At 49.6% G+C, this 20,536-nt stretch overlaps 1 protein-coding gene across 1 annotated transcript in view; it reads right to left on the bottom strand.

The window, feature by feature from the left end:
- The window catches only part of FBLN7 (fibulin 7), a 45,407-nt gene that overhangs the window by 9,967 nt on the left and 14,904 nt on the right, over positions 1 to 20,536 (bottom strand). The window contains exons 2-3 of the mRNA XM_060170071.1: positions 13,161 to 13,320; positions 8,374 to 8,544 (exon numbers count right to left, since the gene is read on the bottom strand). Of these exons, the coding sequence (XP_060026054.1) occupies positions 8,374 to 8,544; positions 13,161 to 13,320 (331 nt within the window). The remainder of the gene's footprint in view (positions 1 to 8,373; positions 8,545 to 13,160; positions 13,321 to 20,536) is intronic.

The raw sequence follows: 20,536 nt of genomic DNA, 5'->3' as shown, positions 1-20,536 counted from the left end.
TTTTTTTTATGGTCATGTCTTTCTGGGATTTCTTCATTGACTGTAGAGAGTTTATTCTCTGTTTTCTTATAATAATTTGTATGGAATTTGGCAAGAGTCCTTTTCTGTTACTCATACTGAGGGGAAATAAGTTTTCCCGCATAGTTTTTCTGACTTCCTGACTCTTAATCTCCCCCTTTAGTTGTTTCTCAGGGTGGCTCATGCCTTCTCTGCTCTGCCCCATCCTCTCTCTTACTTTCACCTGGACCATCCCTTTCATTTTTTTGCGCCGATTTTCCTTTTTGGGCTCAATTTTGATTCTCCTCCTATTCGAGTCTCCTCCACACTGGAGCTTTGTCGTGAGAAGTTTCCAGAGATCCTCGGGGCCAGATTGCTCCAGCCACTGCAACTTCTTAATGCAAAGATAAACCCCACACCTGAGAAAATTGACCCAGAAAGGCCAGTACTGACCCGGATCCCAATACAATTATTGGATTTTCAAGAAAAATTTAAAAATCCTTTGGGCATCCAGGCACAAAGACTTACGATAGCAACAACAGTATCAGTTAAAACAGGAGACGTGGAAGAACACATTTAAGATACTCAAGAAAATGTGAGACAGGTATTTTATGTCCAATCCAACAGTCGTTGGCTGGTAAAGCTGTACACTTTTCGAAAGTGTAAGAACTCGGGGAATTGCCCCCCCTGAGTCCCTCTTCAAGGAACTACTGGAGAGAGGTCAGCATGAGGGCAGTGATGCTTCCCAAGGCTCAGCATCACAGGAAGAGAGATGACGGACAGCAGGGACTTCCCAGCACAAGTATGTACCGCCGCTCTGCCCAAACAGTACAAAAATCTCACCAGAATCTGATCAAGCCTCTGGAGTTAGCTACCAGTTTATAAGAAATACAGAGACCAAAAACTTACAAACTTCCAGTCATAAGATAGGTACCAGGCATATAATGTACAACGTGATGACTGTGGTTAACTCTGCTGTGTAGTGTATTTGAAAGGCAGTAAACCCTAAGAGTTCTCATCACAAGGGAAGAAAAAACCACATTTCTTTTGTATCTGTAGGAGATGACGAATGTTAACTAAACTTCTTGTGGTAATCATTTCACAATATATGGAAGTCAAGTAGTTATGCTGTACACCTTAAACTTACACAGTGCTCTATGTCATTATATCTCAGTAAAACCGGACACACAGACAAAAGAAATGCAGGTCATGTTAAACGACCCTACAGGGATGCAGTGCGCAAGATCAAGGCTGTGGGAAACAACCCATTTTCTTCAACAAGTAAACTGCAAAGGAATGGGAGACGGGGAAGAGCAGTGGTCCTTCAAGACGACTATGGATTAAAAAAGGTGCAGGAGACACATCAACCAACTGCAATGTATGGAGCTTATTTGGACCCTGGTTCAAACAAAGTGTTAAAAATATGAGAGACAATTGGAGAAACGTTTACCCTGACTAGATATTTCAAGATATTAAGGGATTTGCCGTGTTCATAATTACTGGGCTATGAGTACCTGAGAACCATTAAACTATTCTTTCTACTTTTGAATGTTTGAATTTTTTCATAATGAAAAATGCTTTAAGATTGCTTGTCTTGATGAATGGATAAAGAAGATGTGGTACATATATATGCACACAGTGGAATATTACTCAACCATGAAAAAGAATGAAATAATGCCATTTGCAGCTACATGGATGGACCCAGAGATTATCACACTAAGGGAAGTAAGTCAGACAGAGAAAGGCAAATACCACACTGTGGCGGGGCGGTGGCGGGGATGGAATGAGAGGTTGGAATTAGCAGATGCAAACTATTACATATAGAAGGGATAAACAACATGGTCCTACTGTAGAGCACAGGGAACTATATTCAATATCCTGTAATAAACCATAATGGAAAAGAAAAAAGCTTGCTTGTCTCAGCATTGGTTATGATTATAGAAGCAACAGAGGAATAGTTAAGTATAGAATAGCCCTTATGAGGAAATGCTTCATAATCATTAAAAGTTATGTTTAGAAAAAAAAAAAGTTATGTTTAGAAAGAAGAGTTAATGGAGATTAACTTGTGTTAATATCTACCCACAGAAGATGTTGAATATGTAAAATTTGCATATATCTGCTTAGATAAAAGTCTGGAAGGAAAGTCATAGTTTCTAAATATAACCCCCCATTCATTCATTCACTCACTCACGCATTTGGTAAATCAGCCAGCCAGTCAGTTTCACAGTAACTAATTATCAAGTGGCTACTATATCAAAGGTCTTTCAATTGCTGTTTAAAGGTCTCTGAGGAAGGGCCTCATGATATGAAGGCAAGGGAACTGAAGCTGTGCTCTATTCTGACTCCAAGATAACCTTCCAGACACCAAATCCAGTGCACGACCCTGCTTTTCCGCAGTCTCCCTGTGGTTTGCCTCTACAGGTTCTTCCTGTCTCCTTTGCCCTCCTTTGTCTGGGTCCTGAGCTACTTCTTCTTTGTTTTTTTGGAGAGGCAGGATCTGATATGAGTTTATTTATTTATTTATTTTTGGCTGCGTTGGGTCTTCATTGCTGCACACGGGCTTTCTCTAGTTGTGGCGAGCGGGGTCTACTCTTTGTTGCGGTGCGCAGGCTTCTCATTGTGGTGGCTTCTCTTGTTGCGGAGCATGGGCTCTAGGCACGTGGGCTTCAGTAGTTGTGGCACATGGGCTCAGTAGTTGTGGCTTGTGGGCTCTAGAGCACAGGCTCCGTAGTTGTGGCGCACGGGCTTAGTTGCTCCGTGGCACGTGGGATCTTCCCGGGCCAGGGCTCGAATCCATGTCCCCTGCATTGGCAGGTGGATTCTTAACCACTGTACCACCAGGGAAGTCCCCTGAGCTACTTCTTTTCTCTCTCTACCCTCTTCTCTGGGTGCTCTTATCACTGTCCATGGATTTAAACACCATCGTTATGCTAACATTTCCCAACTGCGTCTCTCTGACCCTCCTTCGCCCTTGACACCAGACTTTACGTCCAACTGTCCACCACCTAACTCTATTGGGAAAGGAAGTCTTTGGCCCCCTACTGGGCCTGGCACACTCCCTCAACATGAGATAAAGCATCCCCACGGCCTGTGCTGGGTTTACCACCTCGTGTGGCCATATCTTTCCGTGCTTCCTGCTCCACAAGTGCTCTTTTGTTCTGCTGAAGTTGTATGTTGATGGCCCTCAGGCACGCCCTCAGCTCCAGTGTTTCAGCTTCCTTGGGGAAGTGGAGGGGCGGGGAGGAGGGTCCTTCCACTGCACGCAGGTGAGCTGCCCCGTGCAACTACTGCTGAGAGAGACCCACCCGCCCTGGGCGACGGACGCCCACGGCTGGAGCTCATCTTGCTCCGTCTGCTCTGTGTGAGGACGGCGTTGCTCCAGCCAGGGCCCGACTGCTTTGTGTTTTCCTTGGCGATGCCAACACCGAGATGCAGTGGGCAGAAAGAGCTTGGAGCCTCGCTGGGACTGGTGACCAGGGCACGGTTCTGTGCCCGATGGTCTCTGTGGGTTGAATGTATGGATCTCTACTGGGATGTTTCACGGACATGTTAACATGACCAAAATGGAATTCGGGTCAACGACCCACACACAGGTTGTTTAAAACAAACCTACTAATTTACATTCCCACCAAGAGAAAAAAGAATGAAATAATGCCAGTTGCAGCCCCATGGATGGACCTAGAGATGATCATACAAAGTGAAGTAAGTCAGACAAAGACCAATATCACATGATATCACTTATATGTGGAATCTGAAAAGATAATACAAATCAACTCACAAAACAGAAACAGACTCACAGACATAGAAAACAAAGTTATGATTACGAAAGGGGATACGGGAAGGAAAGGGATAAATGAGGAATTTGGGCTTAGCAGATACACATTAGTCTATATAAAATAGATAAACAAGAAGGATTTACTGTGTAACACAGGGAACTATATTCAGTACCTTGCAATAACCTGTAACGGAAAAGAATCTGAAGCCGTACATCTGAAACGAACACAGTATTATAAATCAACTATAGTGAAATAAACACAACAACCAAAAACAAACCTACATGCGTCGCTGGGTCTTCATTGTCTCATGCACCCTGTCTGGGTGCCCGGGAGCCTCACCTTCCTTTCCTGCTCACATCCCACGTGGGATAAGTTCCATCAGTTCTGTCTCCAAGTTTACTTTCAGTCTCCCCTGCTGTATCTCTGCCCTGCACCTGCTAACAGCCACCTAAGTGGTTTCCCAGCGTCCATCTCTTCTAGTCACCTCCAGTGCATGTCTACACAACAGCAACGTGCCCATCCGATCCGCACACCCCTCTTCTTAAACCTGCTTATTGTGCTCAGATCTAAAACCCCACCGACAGCACGGCCCCTATGGCTACAAGAGCTGGCTTACGAAGTCTCTCCACCTGGATTCACTCACTCTCAGCTCACACGCTGCTCCAGCAACAAGGTTCTATATTTTATATTTTTGTTTCCTCAAACATGCCAAATTCTTCCCTTTGTCAGGGCCTTTGCATGTGTTACTCCCTCTTCCTGGAACAGCATCCTCCTCATGCCGCCCGTTAGTCACCATCATCACGTGGCTGGGTCCCGCTCATCCTTTCAGTTTTTGTCACCGCCTTAGAGCGACCCTCAACTGTCCCTCACCCCATGGGATTTATTCCCAGTTCCTTGTTAGATCCCTTCGAAGCACCGACCACAAATGTCAATTTGTTGACCTTTGTGTTTGGTGACCTGTCTTGCCTACACCTTGGAGTGTGAGCCCTGCGAGGTTGGGCAGTGTCTGTTAGATTCAGCATTGAATCCCTAACACGATGCTTTGTGCATAGCTGGTACCCAGTGAAAACTGGTTGAATGAATGGATGAATGAAGGTTTAAAAAAAGGGAGGGTGGGGATGACGAATGAAAACAATTCTTTTTTCCCAGCATGGCGGTAAGGGACAAGGGTATTTATTTCTCTCGTGTTGTTTTTTGGTTACCCATGTTGTCAAAGGGACAAGGTCTGTGGCTATGATTTCCTCAATTCAGGAAGCTTCAAATCTTAAAAACCTGCTCTTCTGAGTAAGAAGGGAAAAAGGGAACTAATCCAGGAAGCTAAATGGCTGTTTTCCATCCTGGAGTTTTGGAGCCTACCTCTGCCCACTGCGTTTTTTTTTTTTTTGTGGTACGCAGGCCTCTCACTGCTGTGGCCTCTCCCGCTGCGGAGCACAGGCTCTGGACGCGCAGGCTCAGCGGCCGTGGCTCACGGGCCCAGCCGCTCCGCGGCATGTGGGATCTTCCCGGACCGGGGCACGAACCCGTGTCCCCTGCATCGGCAGGCGGACTCCCAACCACTGTGCCACCAGGGAAGCCCCTACTTCTCCTTCTTGACAGGCTCGGGTGCCCCCCCCCTTTGAGGTTCCTGCTAGAGACAGCCTCTATTAATCGAATAAATTCCTGCCCAGAACAGAACTGTCAGTCAGGCACCGTCCACTCACTTGGAGAGGGGTCATGTCCAACAGCTGGTTGGGCACCTTGGCCGTGACATATGAGTGTTTTTGTTTCATCACCACGCGAGGGTGAACTCCATGCCCAGTTTACACTTAAACTGTAAGATGAAAAACGTCCCTCTAAGATCTCGGTGTGGACTGGCCACCGCCTTGTTCCCTGAGCCCGTGCTTCTCAGGGTTTTAGATAGTAGACGTGGCCCTTGTAGAAGTCCAGGGTGGGCTACAGCAAGCCGTCCTCCGGCACGGAGGTCAGGGAAGAAGGACCAGTGGGCAGAGAGGAGGCTGGGGGAGAGGGGAGACCAAGAACACACGGCGAATCTGGAATGAGCTGGGAAGTTCCATGGGAATGAGGAGCACTGTGTTGGACAATGGGAAAGACCAGTAGACTTGCTGGTCACGCTTGGCAGTGGTCCTCCAGGGAAGGTGACCTCCACATCTCAGGAGAGGGACTGCTCAGTGAGACTGTGTGCCCTAATGTTTGTCAGGGCTGGCTCGACCTTCCCAAAATGTCAGTGCTGGTGAAGGTGTCTCACACCTGGTCATGCCCTACTGTTGGCTTACACCTGGCAGCCCTTCTGATTGGTTAGGGCCCCAATACGTCAGTGCTTCAGAACGTTCAATATCCTTTTTTGTTTCTGGCAGTGGCAAAAACCAATGAAGTGGTGTGTCTCAAAATCCAGTTCACGTCAGAATCGTAAGAAAAATGCAGATTTCCCAAGTCTCATCCATAAAGATCTCACCCAACTCGGTAGACCTGTTGAGGCCTCAGAGCCTGTGTTTTACAAACTTTCTGGGTGACTCTGGAGCATCTGAAAGTTTGGGAACCACAGCACACAGGCCACAATGCAGTAGGGCTCTGTTTTCCATTAAGGGGGTCCTGCTGCAGGGAGGTGAGGTGCTAATACATAATCAACACGTGCAAGGTCAACAGGGCAGCTGGCAGACACGCCCAGGATCCTCTGGGAAGGCCTCCTAGTCAGGCTGGTAAGATGACACTGGGCTGCTTTGGGTCCCAACTTGGTCAAGCAACAACGTATTCCTTTGTTCCTGAGCCTCTGGTGTTTCTTCCTTATCTGCCTAAATATGCATTTTTCAGCTGTCTTCTCCTTCAAACCCATCTTTTCATTTAAACCACAGGATGCTCACTGTAAATCGTATCACCACTGTGGGCTGAATATGGATAAGACCTGAGCAAGAAAGAAAACTTGCACTTGGGTAAAATGTGCTTGCCCACAGCACTGCCGGGGGAGCATGGGCTGGTGCCGCCCTTGTGTAGAGCAGCATGGCAGCACTCGGTTCAAAGGAAGTGAGCGTGCAACCAACTGCCCCCCAACTCCAGCCCCATATACAGGGCCCGGAGACAAAGAGAGGGGATCAGAAGACCTTGTCAGCACCGTTTGTGGTGGTGGTGGGGAGATGACCATCTGGGTGTCCATGACAGGAGTACCAACAGGTGAGATGCGCCCGCACCTCATGGAAGTTGGTGGGGCCATCAGAGGCACCTGGATGCTCGGAGGAAGAAACCAACTGGGGTCAGTGACTCAATCTGTAAGTTAAAAATACAGACACCCAAAGCAAGGACAATGAAATGCTGTTGTGGTCCCACCTCTGCTACCATAGTTTAGCACACATAAGGTCCTTTTCCTGGATGGAGATCTTTCAGGGTCAAGGGTAAATCCAGATACTGGCATTTCCCCCGGTGTGTTTGCAGGTCATGTGGCTTCATTTCCTGGCTGGCTCCCAGATAAGTCTGAGAGCTGGTACCTGTCATCAACCTCTGAATCACTGTTCTTCCCAGGAGGGGGAAACAGAAGTCTAGGTCCACGAATGTGGTGCTGGTTGCCCTGTGCCTCTCATGTCAACCTACACTCGTCTTCAGAGATGGCCTCTTTTTTTTTTTAACATTTAAAAAAATATTTTATTTATTTATTTATTTGGCTGGCCCAGGTCTTAGTTGCGGCAGGCGGGCTCCTTCGTCGCGGCATGTGAACTCTTAGGTACAGCATGCATGTGGGATCTAGTTCCCTGACCGGGGAACGAACTCGGGCCCCGTGCCTTGGGAGCGTGGAGTCTTAACCACTGCACCACGAGGGAAGTCTGTTTTCTGATGTTCCTTTATATTTTCAAGTTATTTATGCATTTGAAGTCCTCTCCATACTACTCTTGACAACGGACTTATTTATGTAATATTTGCATTTTCCCCTTCAATGCTTGGGCTAAAATCATGGACATTCTGCCCCAGCAGATGTCCCGTGAATCCTGTTCTGAAAACGAACAGGATATCCGTGATATTTTGACCACATACTTTTAAGAAACCAACAAATTATGCGTGCCAAGAAAGCACTGTTTTCAAGCTTAGCACAGAGAAAAGAAGCCTTTTCATGCCCCCCTCTCATCCCAATGGTCTCTCCTGGAGCCTGTCTACACCAAGTCCCAAAGCAGTCACAAAGGACACCTGAGAAATTTCCTCCACCCTACAGATCACCAAGAGGCTCGCCAGTAAACTACAGCCCCAGAACAAAGCAGCCCAAAGGAGGCACATTTCCCTGCAGTACCTCTTCTTGCCCCTCCCCTAACCCACAGAAGACTTCTTGCCCCAACTCTGGGGTCAGAGTGTATGGTATGAATCAGTTCAGCCTGTCCCCCAGCTGTGTGGCCTTGGGCAAGTTCCTTCACCTCTCTGTGCCTCCATTTCCCCATATGCAAAATAAGAAGACTCAATCCTTGGGAGGGTCTGGCGAGGGCTTACGTAGATAGATGCTGGCCCAAGCCAGGCTGTGGTCATCAGACAAGCTGGCTGCTCTTCTGCAGTTGAGGAATCAGGCAGAAAAGCGTCCCCCGGAATGACCCTTCCCATCTGGCAGGGCCCTGGGAAGGAAGGACCGTACCTCTACAGCGGGGCTGCTCTCCCGTCCAGGTGCCGTTGGGAAGACACACCACGCTGCTGGGCCCAACCAGCCGGAAGCCAGCGTTGCAGGTAAAATGGACTTCGTGATCCACTAAGTACTTGCTCCCAAACTTTCTGCCATCTGGAGGGGTGCTCAGAGCAGGGCAGGAAACTGTAAGGAAGAAAAGAAGGCCCACGGCCGTTTAGACATCACTCTGGATTACAAGGCTTCTCACCCGCAGTGCCCTGAGGTTGAGTGCCTACTCCGGGCTGTGCACTGGGCTGCACATTTCATTTTTTCTTATTTTTTGGCTACACCGCGCGGCTGGCGGGATCTTAGTTCCCCAAGCAGGGATCGAACCCGGGCCCTCAGCAGTGGAAGCACAGAGTCCTAACCAGTGAACTGCCAGGGAATTCCCTGGGCTGCACATTTTACATACCACGTGTCACCGAACCCTCCAAGCACTCTTGGGCACAGGTAACGCATGCCCACTTGGTGAAAGATGAGGAGACCGCAGCTCAGAGACTCCCAGGGTCGTGGGCAGGGCCTGGCAGCCTGGGAGGGTGGGAGCTGGGACCCCCCCCCAACCCCCCGCACAGGGCCCACCCTCTTGCTCTGCTCTCTCAGAGCCCCAGCCGTACCCGGGGTTTCCTTGGTTCTCCTGAACAGGCTGGGCTCAGCCCCACCTCCAGGCCTTGGCTTTAGCCCTTCTCTCTGCCTGGAATGTTCTTTACCCAGAGCTGCCCATCTCTGGCTGCTTCTCACTCTCCAAGTCTTGACCTGAATGCCCTCCACCTCCCAGAGTGTTCTCTAACCACCACGTTCTGCTAAAACCTCCCCTGTGAGCTCACTTTGCTTTCTTCTAGCACGTGTAACTGTTGGCGTTATCTCGTTGACGCGTTTGTTTCCACAGTTGTTGTCAGTTTCTCCCTCAGAACGCAGCTCCAGAGGGCGGGGACCTTGCCCAGCCTCCTGTCCCTGCTGTATCCCGGCACCAGCCCAGTGTCTGGCACATAATGAGTGCCCAGTAAATAATTCTTGACCAAATGAATGAGTGAAAAATTGTCTATTGGGTTCCTACCATCTGCCAGGCACCATGTTAGGAGTCTGACACTTAGTGAACGAAACAGATGAAACCCAGCTCTCGGGAAGCGCCCTTCTAGCAGGGGAGACACGTGATAAGCAAGATCTACAAGCAAATAGCAAGGAGTGACGAGAGGTGACAAGTGTCATGTAGAAAATGAAGTAGGGAATAGTGCTGGGGATGCCAGAGGACGGCTCAATTTGGGTATGGTGGCCGGGGAGGTCTCCCTGGGACAAAAAGTTGAATGAGGTGAAGGCACGACCACGCAGATGTCTGCGGAGGACAGAGGGATCAAGCCGGTGCAAAGGCCCTGAGGTGGGTGTGTGCCTGGCAGGTCTGAGGAATGTCCAGGAGACCACCGTGGCTGCCGTGGAGAGGATGAGCTGGACAGTAGCTGGGGATGAAGCCAGAGAAGCGTCAGGGAGCGACACAGAGCAGTGTCACATGGCACAGAAATGGAAAGAAAAGGCCACGTAACTGGCTCTTGGCATGAGGTGGGGCCGCTGGAGGGTCTGAGGAGAGGCGGGAAGTGACCGACCTGTACGCGAACAGCATCACTCTGGCTGCAGATTGAGTGCAACGTCCAGTGCGAGAGAGGACAGAGAGGGAGGTAAAGCCAGGGGCAGGATGAAGGTGGCTCAGCCCAGGGTGGGAGCAGGGAGCCAGGAGCGATGGCTTCAACCCTGGCTGTGCTGTGAAGGCAGAAGCAACCGGATTTCCTGAAGGACCACCGTGGGCTGGAGAGAGAGGGGAGACGCTCCCCGTTCTTCCTCCACCTGCAGCAGAGTGCCATGCTTGGTCCACGCCTGTCTAAAAGGAGTGTCCCGAGTTGTGACAGGTTGGGTTTGGATTTAGCTGACCTGGAAATTCAGAGCCACTTCTAACACGTTTTAAAGTAGGTTCCAAATGTCATTTGTAAAAATATTTTCAGGGTTTTAGACAGATGAAAATGAAGCTATTGCTTCAGCTGTGTAGGTTGTAGTGTGTGATGGAGAATCGCTCAGCATCTCCCTCGAGGGGAGCACCTGCCCACACGTCACTCTGGGGACACTGGGCAGCCACCTGCTGTTCTGCCCCAAATCCCACCTGTGTCCCGGGAGAAGGGCAGGAGCTGGCCCATCCCCCGAGGACTCTCAGTGCCCTTCGGTTAGTGGGGAACACCTGACCATGCTGTCACCTTCCTTTATGAACCTCCAAGTGGGCACCCGTGGTAATGACCTTGTGAGCAGGAAGCCAGGATGAGCCCACAACCCAATGCTTGGGCGCTCCCAGCTCGCTGTCTCAGTCCCTGTAAATACACGACTTTATATTTCTCTCTGAAAAATCTACTACTGCCTTGTGCTGAAAAGGATTCAAAATGCTTTGGGGGAAAGGAGTAGGGTCTCTTTGGGGAAGAAAAATCTTTAAAACCCTCAAAAAAGAAAACCTACCTGCTGGAGCAACTCACAGGTAAATGGTACCAGACTGGATGGAGTCAGTATCTCCACACAGCTCCATAAATGTCAGTAGACTTAATGAATGGTTACATATTAATTAAAAATCAATTTGCAGGGACTTCCCTGGCGGTCCAGTGGTTAAGACTTCGCCTTCCAATGCAGGGCGTGTGGGTTTGATTCCTGGTCGGGGAGCTAAGATCCCACGTGCCTCGTGGCCAAAAAAAACAAAACATAAAACAGAAGCAGTATCGTAACAAATTCAATAAAGACTTTAAAAACGGCCAACGCAAAAAGTCCTAAAAAAAAGAATAGCAAGGACTTCCCAAATGGGAGCCAAAGGTTTCTGTCGGGTGGAAAGACGTGCCCCTTGGCTGGCTCATTTCATCATGATGGTGTCTTGGTGAGTCTGCAGGGCCACAGGGAAGCTGCCTACACCTTCCCGAAGGAGGATAACATGTAAGAATGAGCTTGGCAGTGAAGGTAGCTATGGTTAAATGACTGGTGATTTGGAAACATGATTGGAAGGAGGGGCCGAGATAAGCCCTAAAGCTGATGGACTGTGATGTTCTTAGGAAAACAGGAGGGAGATACTTAGAACACAAGCCAGAAAGAGGAAGGCCAAGGATTTTCCAGGACTAGAAATTATTCTTCCTGACTGCCTGCAAATGCCCTTCTAAAAAAAAGGAAAAGATAATTTTCCCACTATGTGCAGTTTGATCTGGAGCAAGCTTCTGCCTTCCCCCGTCACCTGTGTGGCACCCCCCTCCCCTGCAGGCAGTCCTGACGGCTGCCAGCCCCATGTCCAACACAAAAGAGACAGAACGCATGACAGCAACTCTTTAAAAAGAGAATTGGCCACTTTGAAAAATCTTGTATGGTTCAGAGGAGAAAGACCTTGAACCTGGTGACAAGAGGATTAGAAATTTAACCATAGCTACCTTTCTGTATATACTCGTGGACAGGGACCTCTAACATGGACAGAGCAGTTGTAGAAATTATCTCCTGCAGGTTCTTCTTGGAAACTCCCAGAAACGGCAGGAGCTCTGATCCCATGAAAACCGAAAGGGTCTGTGTGGGTGAACCTCTAGCAGAAAACAAAATCACCAGAGCTGGGACCCACTACTCCTAACTCACTTCTCTTGGCCTCAGTTTCCCCATCTGCAGGAGAAGGGAAGGATGCCCTGCCTGCCTCTCGGAGTCTGGCTGTGATGAGCCCCACCAAAGGCTGGGGCCTCTCGGCGCCTTGGAAAGTGTGAGGGGTTTGGCCGGCAGGTCTAGTTCTGCACCCCTGGGGCCAAGGAAAACAGGAGTCGACTCAGGGCTGTAGTGACTCTGGATCTGCCACCACAGTCTCTGAAAAGGTAGGAAATCCAACTCAGGAAACTTCACCTCACACCACAAAGAAGGCCCTTGAGAAATGTGTCTTAAGTGAGTAAATGATGTCAGATATTCCATAGGTTCACGACTCAGAACAAACATACAACCTGACCCCCATCAATCATCCTGAGGAGGGGCCAGAGAAATCCAGCCCCCCACCCTCGGGCCTTGACAGCATGGAAGCTTGCCACTGGGACAACCAGGAAGAGGCCCAGTGTCTGTCAGTGTCCTACCCCCCAGGGGAAGGGGTCTGGGGGGCCCCCAGTAACCTCACCAGACAAACGGGACTTGCCCTCAGCAGCCCCTCCATCCCACCCCACCGCACTAACGGGGGACTCATGGAGGAGCGAGGACTTGTTTTCATGCCTGGAAAACGGAAGCCAATGTTGGTTCACAGGCTGTACCCGTGGGTCACACGAGTGCAGGGTGTTGATGGTGGGAAGGCCGTGTGTGTTCGGGAGGTGTATGTGGGACCTCTCTGTGCTTTGCATTCAGTGTTGCCATGAACTGACAACTGCTCAAAAAAATAGTCTATTAAATTAAAAAAAAAAAGAAAGGAACTACCTAGGGTCCACCTGCATAGGGACAGGGAAGGGAGAGCAGCTGATGCTCTGAAAGTGGTACCTTTCGACAATTCTCTGGAGACGCTATGCAGACGTGAGGGTTGCTGAGCCTGGAATGAAAAGGTCTAAGAGGAAATGGGTACCACTCAGATGATGGGGGGAGACGGCTGACAGATGCCGTCTTCACACACTCCTACCGTCCAGCCCCAGACAGAAGGGGAGGCAGGGGAAGGCCCGCGACTCAATCCACTGTGAACCCTGGCCAGGCAAGGGAGATCAGGGCGGGGAGAGGCCCCCGGGGCCCGGGGTGGTGACTTGGGGACCCACCTGGGGGCGTGTCCGGGCCCGCTCTGCTCACAGAGCTCTGCAGCGCCACCAGCCGGCTCTTCATGTGACGGACGCCCTCGGCGAAGCGTGTCTCTTGGCCCTTGAGTAGCTGCTGCAGCTGGCGGATGGCCGAGAGGAGCTGCTGTTTGTTGAGACAGTTCTGGGGAGAGAAAAAAATCACCACCACCAGCAGTATGGGGGCTGGTTCAGTCCCATCCTCCTCCCGTGGGCTTCCAGGAATCACCCGACCCTTGGGCCCAAATACCCTGAAGGGTCACTGAGCACAAGGTAAAAGTGACCCCAGCAGGCGTCCCGACATCTGTCGGGTTAGGTCACCAAAAGGCGGCCTCAAGTGCACGTTAACGGAGGCCCAGTTCACCCCTCAGCGAAAACAAAAGTCCCATTTTCAGAGCGCAGGGCAGAAGCGATGAGTCTAAGTGATTGGGTGGTGGAACAGTTACCTGAACGCAAATGTGCCTTGTATCAGCGGTCGTACCCCAAAGAATCCCCGGTGCCCCCCCCCCCAATTCTTCACTCTAAGTTAATGCTCTGAAATCTGGGCCTCAGGGAACCTTTGCTTTCTTTCTCCCTTGAATTTTTTTTTTTCTCCCTTGGGTATTTTTAACAGCAGATAGATGATAAAACATATAAAACAGGCAAAACAGGGATCCCCAATGGTTCTTTTATATATACATTTATTTATTTATTATTTTATTTTTGGCTGCGTTGGGTCTTCGTTGCTGCACGGGCTTCCTCTAGTTGCGGCGAGTGGGGGCTACTCTTTGTTGCGGTGCGCGGGCTTCTCATTGCAGTGGCTTCTCTTGTTGTGGAGCACGGGCTCTAGGCGCGTGGGCTTCAATAGTTGTGGCACACAGGCTCAGTAGTTGTGGCTCGCGGGCTCTAGAGCGCAAGCTCAGTAGTTGTAGCGCAGGGGCTTAGTTGCTCCCTGGCATGTGGGATCTTCCCGGACCAGGGCTCGAACCCGTGTCCCCTGCACTGGCAGGCGGATTCTTAACCACTGCGCCACCAGGGAAGCCCCCCAGTGGTTCTTATACTTTCAAAAATCTAACAGGGCAAATAAGAAAAAACTCAATAGAGTTAAAGAGGCATTCACTAGAAGTCAACACCGAGTTCTGACAATTTTTAAAAACCTTAAAAAATAGAAAAAGGAGGCTTGTGTTTATTCTGATAAAGACTAACTTAAAGCAATACCCAGCATCATGCGGAGTGATAAAAATCTGAAGGTTTCTGATCCTAATTGCCTTTAAGAGCCAGGGAGTGAACAGGAGGAAAGGAGAGATGAATACAGTGGGCAGTTATAGGACCATGGCCGTGGCTCACACGGGCGTTGTGTGTTACCTCAGCATAGCCTGTTCCAACCTGACTCATACGACCTGCACGGAACAAAGGAGAGCAGAATGACGGCTTTCTCTAGGGATAGGCTTGTGGATCGCTTTTCATTTTATTTTTTATACTTATGTTTTCCTACAACGATTATTAGTTTTATAATTAGAAAAAAATGTCTAAAAGTCAGCAGGCGGCAGGCAGGCATGTGGCCTCTTGCAGCCTGGGTGGCTTCCAGCTTCGCCAATGGAGCGCTGCCACCGCGGTGGAAACAGAGCTGCAGCCTCTCTCCCAGGGAGGCTGCCAGGCCGCTGCACCTTGGAGATTCCACCAAACAGATGACTCACTGGCCTGGTTCAATGGATGCTTTTGACAAAGCTGAATCCCCAGTTGCCCCTGGAGCTCGTTAATCCATGGGGGCTCCTTGGCCTCCACCCTAAGCAGGGCCTGACTGCGCCTGGCCCCGAACGCCATTTCTGGGAAGTTCTGTTTGTTTTCCTTCTCCTTCCGTTGTTGTGGCCCTTCCCACACAGGTTCTGGGCACCTGGGTAGTGACCTCCTGCAGTCCCCTACCTGCCCAGCACAGCCATCCACCCAGTCCTGATTTCCCACACCCATCTCCCTTCCCTTTATTTATTTCTTTTTTAAAGATTCCTTTTTTTTTTTTGATGTCGACTATTTTTCAAGTCTTTATTGAATTTGTTACAATATTGCTTCTGTTTTATGTTTTGGTTTTTTGGCCACGAGGCATGTGGGGTCTTACCTCCCTGACCAGGAATTGAACCCGCACCCCCTGCATTGGAAGGTGAAGTCTTAACCACTGGACCGCCAGGGAAGTCCCTCCCTTCCCTTAAAAAAAAAAAAAAAAAAAAAAAAGAGCCGCTTTCAGAGATGGCTTCGTGGCTCATGTGTGATTCACATTCTGCAGTTCCTCATAGTTTAGAAAGCTACTTCCTAGTTCTAAGAGGACTACTGGCTCGCAGCAACCCTGCGTGAAGAAGGCCTGGGACTGTCTCTGTTTCACAGTCAAGATACAGAGGCTGAGAGTCGGGTGACTTGTCCCAAAGCATGTGGCTCATGAGCGGTAGAGCCAGGCTGGGGGCCTGCTGACTACCGCCCCAGTGCCCCGGCCAAGCAGTCCTTGCCCCAGTGGCTGCCTTATGCCCTAGCGCATTTCACAAACGCCCCTGTGTGGTGAATGGTCTTATTGATTAATCTGCACTAGGGACTGATAACTCTGTGACCCAAGCAAAATATCCCACAGGAGTGGGTTTCTAACTCCCGTCCAGACCTCAGGTCGGGGAGCAAGGGCAGTGGGGACAGGAACCGGGGAGGGGTGGAGGAGACAATCTCACACACTGAACCAGGCCAGCAGTTGCCCCCAGGGTGTGATAGCTGGGAGAGGGCTGTTCCAGGGGACAGGGAAGGGCTGAGTTTTGAAGTAGGGGACAAGAGATCAATGCCGAGGCCTCTGCCGGGAACCTGGGGTTGGGGACGTGGGGCTCCAGTCAGCACAGAAAGAAGGGCAGCGGGAGTGGAGTGAATGGGGCCTCTGGGCAGTCAAGTGAGTCGAACCCCAGAGCTCCTGGGTCTGGGCAAACTGTCTTCTGCGTGTGGTGGCACTGCCCCCGAGCCCCCCTTAGCCCTGCACCGTGGATGGCAGGCACCAGTGGCTTTTCCTCAAGGTGCTCGTTACAGGTGAGATGTGCTCATCTCTCCAATCACAGTGGAAAAACCTTCCAGACGAAGCACACTAAGGCCACATGCAGGCGGGGAAGGAGGGGGGAGGGGGGTGGGCGGACTCGCTGAGGGAAAGTCAGGAGATCTCCATCCTTGCCTCTGACCTCACTGGAGTGATTCTAACCGAACAAAGTGTTAGAAAATCCTTGTGAGCCCAGAAAAAAACCCATGCATATATGGTCAATTAATTTATGACCAAGGAGCCAAGAATATACAGTGCCAAAGGACAGTCTCTTCAATAAATGGTGCTGGGAAAAAGTGGACAGTAACAGGCAAAAGAATGAAACTAGACCTCTCTCTTAACATCATACAAAAATCCACTCAAATTAGATGGAAGACTTGAACATAAGACCTGAAACCATAAAACTCCTAGAAGAAAACATAGGCAGTAAGATCTCTGACTTCAGTCTTGGCAATGATTTTTTGGATTTGACACCAAGAGCAAAGGCAACAGAAGAGAAAATAAACAAGTGAAACTAAATCAAACTGAAAAGCTTCTACATAGCGAAGGAAACCATCAGCAAAATGAAAAGGCAACCTACAGAATGGGAGAAAATATTTGCAAGTCATCTGCAAAATATCTGATAAGGGGTTAATATCTAAAAATATACAAAGAACTCATACAACTCGATAACAAAAAATAAGAAACAAACAAACAAAAATCTGATTTAAAAATGGGCAGAGGGGTTTCCCTGGTGGCGCAGTGGTTGAGAGTCCACCTGCCGATGCAGGGGACGCGGGTTCGTGCCCCGGTCCGGGAAGATCCCACGTGCCTCGGAGCGGCTGGGCCCGTGAGCCATGGCCGCTGAGCCTGCGCCTCCGGAGCCTGTGCTCCGCAACGGGAGAGGCCACAGCAGTGAGAGGCCCGCGTACGGCAAAAAAAAAAAAAAAAAGGGCAGAGGATCTGAATAGACATTTTTCGAAAGAAGGTATTTCAAAGATGGCCAACAGGTACACGAAAAGATGCTCAACATCACTAATCATCAGAGAAATGCAAATCAAAACAACAATAGGTATCATCTCACACCTGTTAGAATGGCTATTATAGAAAAGACAAGAAATAACAAGTGTTGGTGAAGATGTGGAGAAAAGGGAACCCTCGTGCACTGTTGGTACGAATGTAAATTGGTGCAGACACTATGGAAAACGGATTGGAGTTCACTCAAAAAATTAAAAATAGAACTACCATATGGTCTAGCAATTCCAAAGGAAACAAAATCATATCTCGAAAAGATATATGCACCCCCATGCTCACTGCAGCGTTATTTTCAATAGCTAAGACATGGAAACCACCTAAACGTCTACTGATGGATGAATGCAAAAAGAAAATGTAGGAAAAGCCATAAAAAAGAGTTAAATCCTGCCATCTGTGACAACAGGATGGACCTTGAGGACATCATGCTGAGTGAAATAAGTCAGATAGAGAAAGATGAGTACTGTATGATCTCAGTTATATATGGAATCTGAAAAAAACCCAACACATAGATACAGAGAACAGATTGGTGGTTGCCAGAGGCAGGGGGTCGGGGGGGTTAGAGAAGTGGGTGAAGGGAGTCAAAAGGTCAAAACTTTTGGTTAGGGGCTTCCCTGGTGGTGCAGTGGTTAAGAATCCGCCAATGCAGGGGACATGGGTTCGAGCCCTGGTCCGGGAAGATCCCACATGCCACGGAGCAACTAAGCCCTTGTGCCACAACTACTGAGCCTGTGCTCTACAGCCAGCGAGCCACAACTACTGAGCCCGCGTGCCACAACTACTGAGCCTGCGCTCTACAGCCAGCGAGCCACAACTACTGAGCCCACGTGCCACAACTACTGAAGCCCACGCTCCTAGAGCCCATGGTCCACAACAAAGAGAAGCCACCACAATGAGAAGCCCACGCACCACAATGAAGAGTAGCTCCCACTCGCCACAACTAGAGAAAGCCCATGCACAGCAATGAAGACCCAACACAGCCAAAAATAAATAAATTAAATAAATAAATTCATAAAAAAAACAAAAAACTTTTGGTTATAGGATAAATAAGTCTGGGCATGTAATGTACAGCATGGTGACTATAGTTAACAACAATATATTGCATATGTAAGAGTTGCTAAGAGAGTAGATTTTTTTTTTTTTTTTTTTTTTTTTTTTGCGGTACGCGGGCCTCTCACTGCTGTGGCCTCTCCCGTTGCGGAGCACAGGCTCCGGACGCGCAGGCCCAGCGGCCATGGCTCACGGGCCCAGCCGCTCCGCGGCATGTGGGATCTTCCCGGACCGGGGCACGAACCCGTGTCCCCTGCATCGGCAGGCGGACTCTCAACCACTGCACCACCAGGGAAGCCCAAGAGAGTAGATTTTAAAAGTTCTCATCACGAGAAAAAAATTGCAACTGTGTGAGTTGATGGATGTTAACTAGACTTACTGTGGTGATCGTTTCACAATATACACATAGAGCAAATCACTATGTTGTATACCTTGGACTAATACAAGGCTATTACACATTTATATTATATTATACAATTATATCTCAATAAAACTCAGTGGGGGGGGAGACATAAAGTTTGCAAGGAAAAAAAAAAAAAGGAAGATCCTTGTCTTCCTGGCAAGCCAGCATGGCGGGGCAGAGCCAGGGTACCAGGGCAGTGAAAAGAATGACTGCCTCTCGACATGAGGTTTGATGGGTCTGTGCAGCAGCTGCTACTAACAGGGCAGCCCCTTGATCCCAAAGTGCTGGAAATGGAGTCCCCAGGAGCCACGCTCAGAATCCATCACCTGCAGTGGACCTCAGCTTATGCCTCAGAGGCATAACTGAGTTTATCTGCAGAGATGGATGACAGGCTAGAAAGCTTCGCACCAAGTCAAATGCTCAAGAGGTCTTGCACCTTGGGGACATTAGGGGGCATCATGGAGACAAATCACGTCATAGGAGGGGGACTGAGAACCTTAGTGTTTGCCCTTTTCAAACTGAGAAAGCTTTATCGTTTTGCTTGATCATAAAAATAAAGCATGCTTCCTGCAAAACCATTCAAAACGCAGGAAAACACATCAGAACAAAGGACAAGTCCCATGACCAAAGACAACCACTGTTCATTTTTTGTGAGGTTTTAACTTTTGGATTAGATACACGTGCACACACACACACACACACAGGCATCACCTTGCAGGTGCTGGACCAAGGGACGCAGGTCCTACATTAACTCTTTACTCTCCACTATGGGTTGTGGCATCATTTCCATGTCAATGAGCAGAGCAGAAGTTGGACCCTGAGCCTCAATTTCACTTCTGTTCCTGTGTTCTTTTCTGTCCAAGAAGGGGGTCTCCTTGTCCCCCTCCATTCGTCTGCCCACTTCCCCTCCCACACCCACCATCTGCTCTGGGCCAAGAGAAGCCACACATGGGAACGGATCATTTCCTTCTTTATAAACATAGCTCGTCAATGAGGTCGGCCTGAGGGGGCTTTGAGGGGCTGCCAGGGTCTCAGAGGCTGGGGGACAGGAAACAGCCTGGACCCTCAGGTGTCACCCATCTGAATTTCAGCCTGGCCCTGCCACAGTCAAAGCTGGATTCCCATCTCAGGGTCCCAGACCCCAACTGTAAAAAGCAACTGTCCACTTGGGCAGGAAGGCTCACAAAGGCTGTGACTGGGCAAAGGTCAAATCCATGCGGGGGGGTGGGGGGTAGGGGGTGGGGGGGAGGTGGGGGGAAGGGCTGGGAAGAGGAAGGCTCCATACCAGGGGGAAGGAAGGCGTATCTCAGAGGAAGCTGCCAAACCAGGGCCCCCACCTGCCAAGGTCTCTTCCAGGACTCTTTTTTAAATTAATTAATTAATTTATTTTTGGCTGCATCGGGTCTTCGTTGCTGCGCACGGGCCTTCTCTAGTTGCGGCGAGCAGGGGCTACTCTTCATTGCGGTGCACGGGCTTCTCATTGCGGTGGCTTCTCTTGTTGTGGAGCATGGGCTCCACAAGCCCATAGGCGTGTGGGCTTCAGTAGTTGTGGCACATGGGCTTCAGCAGTTGTGGCACGCGGGCTCAGTAGTTGTGGCTCACGGGCTCTAGAGCGCAGGCTCAGTAATTGTGGCGCACGGGCTTAGTTGCTCCGCGGCACTTGGGATCCTCCCGGACCAGGGCTCGAACCTGTGTCCCCTGCATTCGCAGGCAGATTCTTAACCACTGTGCCCCCATGGAAGTCCCTTCCAGGACTCTCATTTTTAATATTTTTCTCAAAGAAGAGACCCTCAAATGGTCTAAGTTTGCATCCTTTCAATACCTGGCTCCAAACCTGGCTACGCCATTGACAATAAACAATGAAAA

Source organism: Lagenorhynchus albirostris, chromosome 13 (genome assembly GCF_949774975.1).
Source record: "Lagenorhynchus albirostris chromosome 13, mLagAlb1.1, whole genome shotgun sequence".
Classification (NCBI taxonomy): Eukaryota; Metazoa; Chordata; class Mammalia; order Artiodactyla; family Delphinidae; genus Lagenorhynchus; species Lagenorhynchus albirostris.
This window is presented reverse-complemented; position numbering and strand designations above follow the sequence as displayed.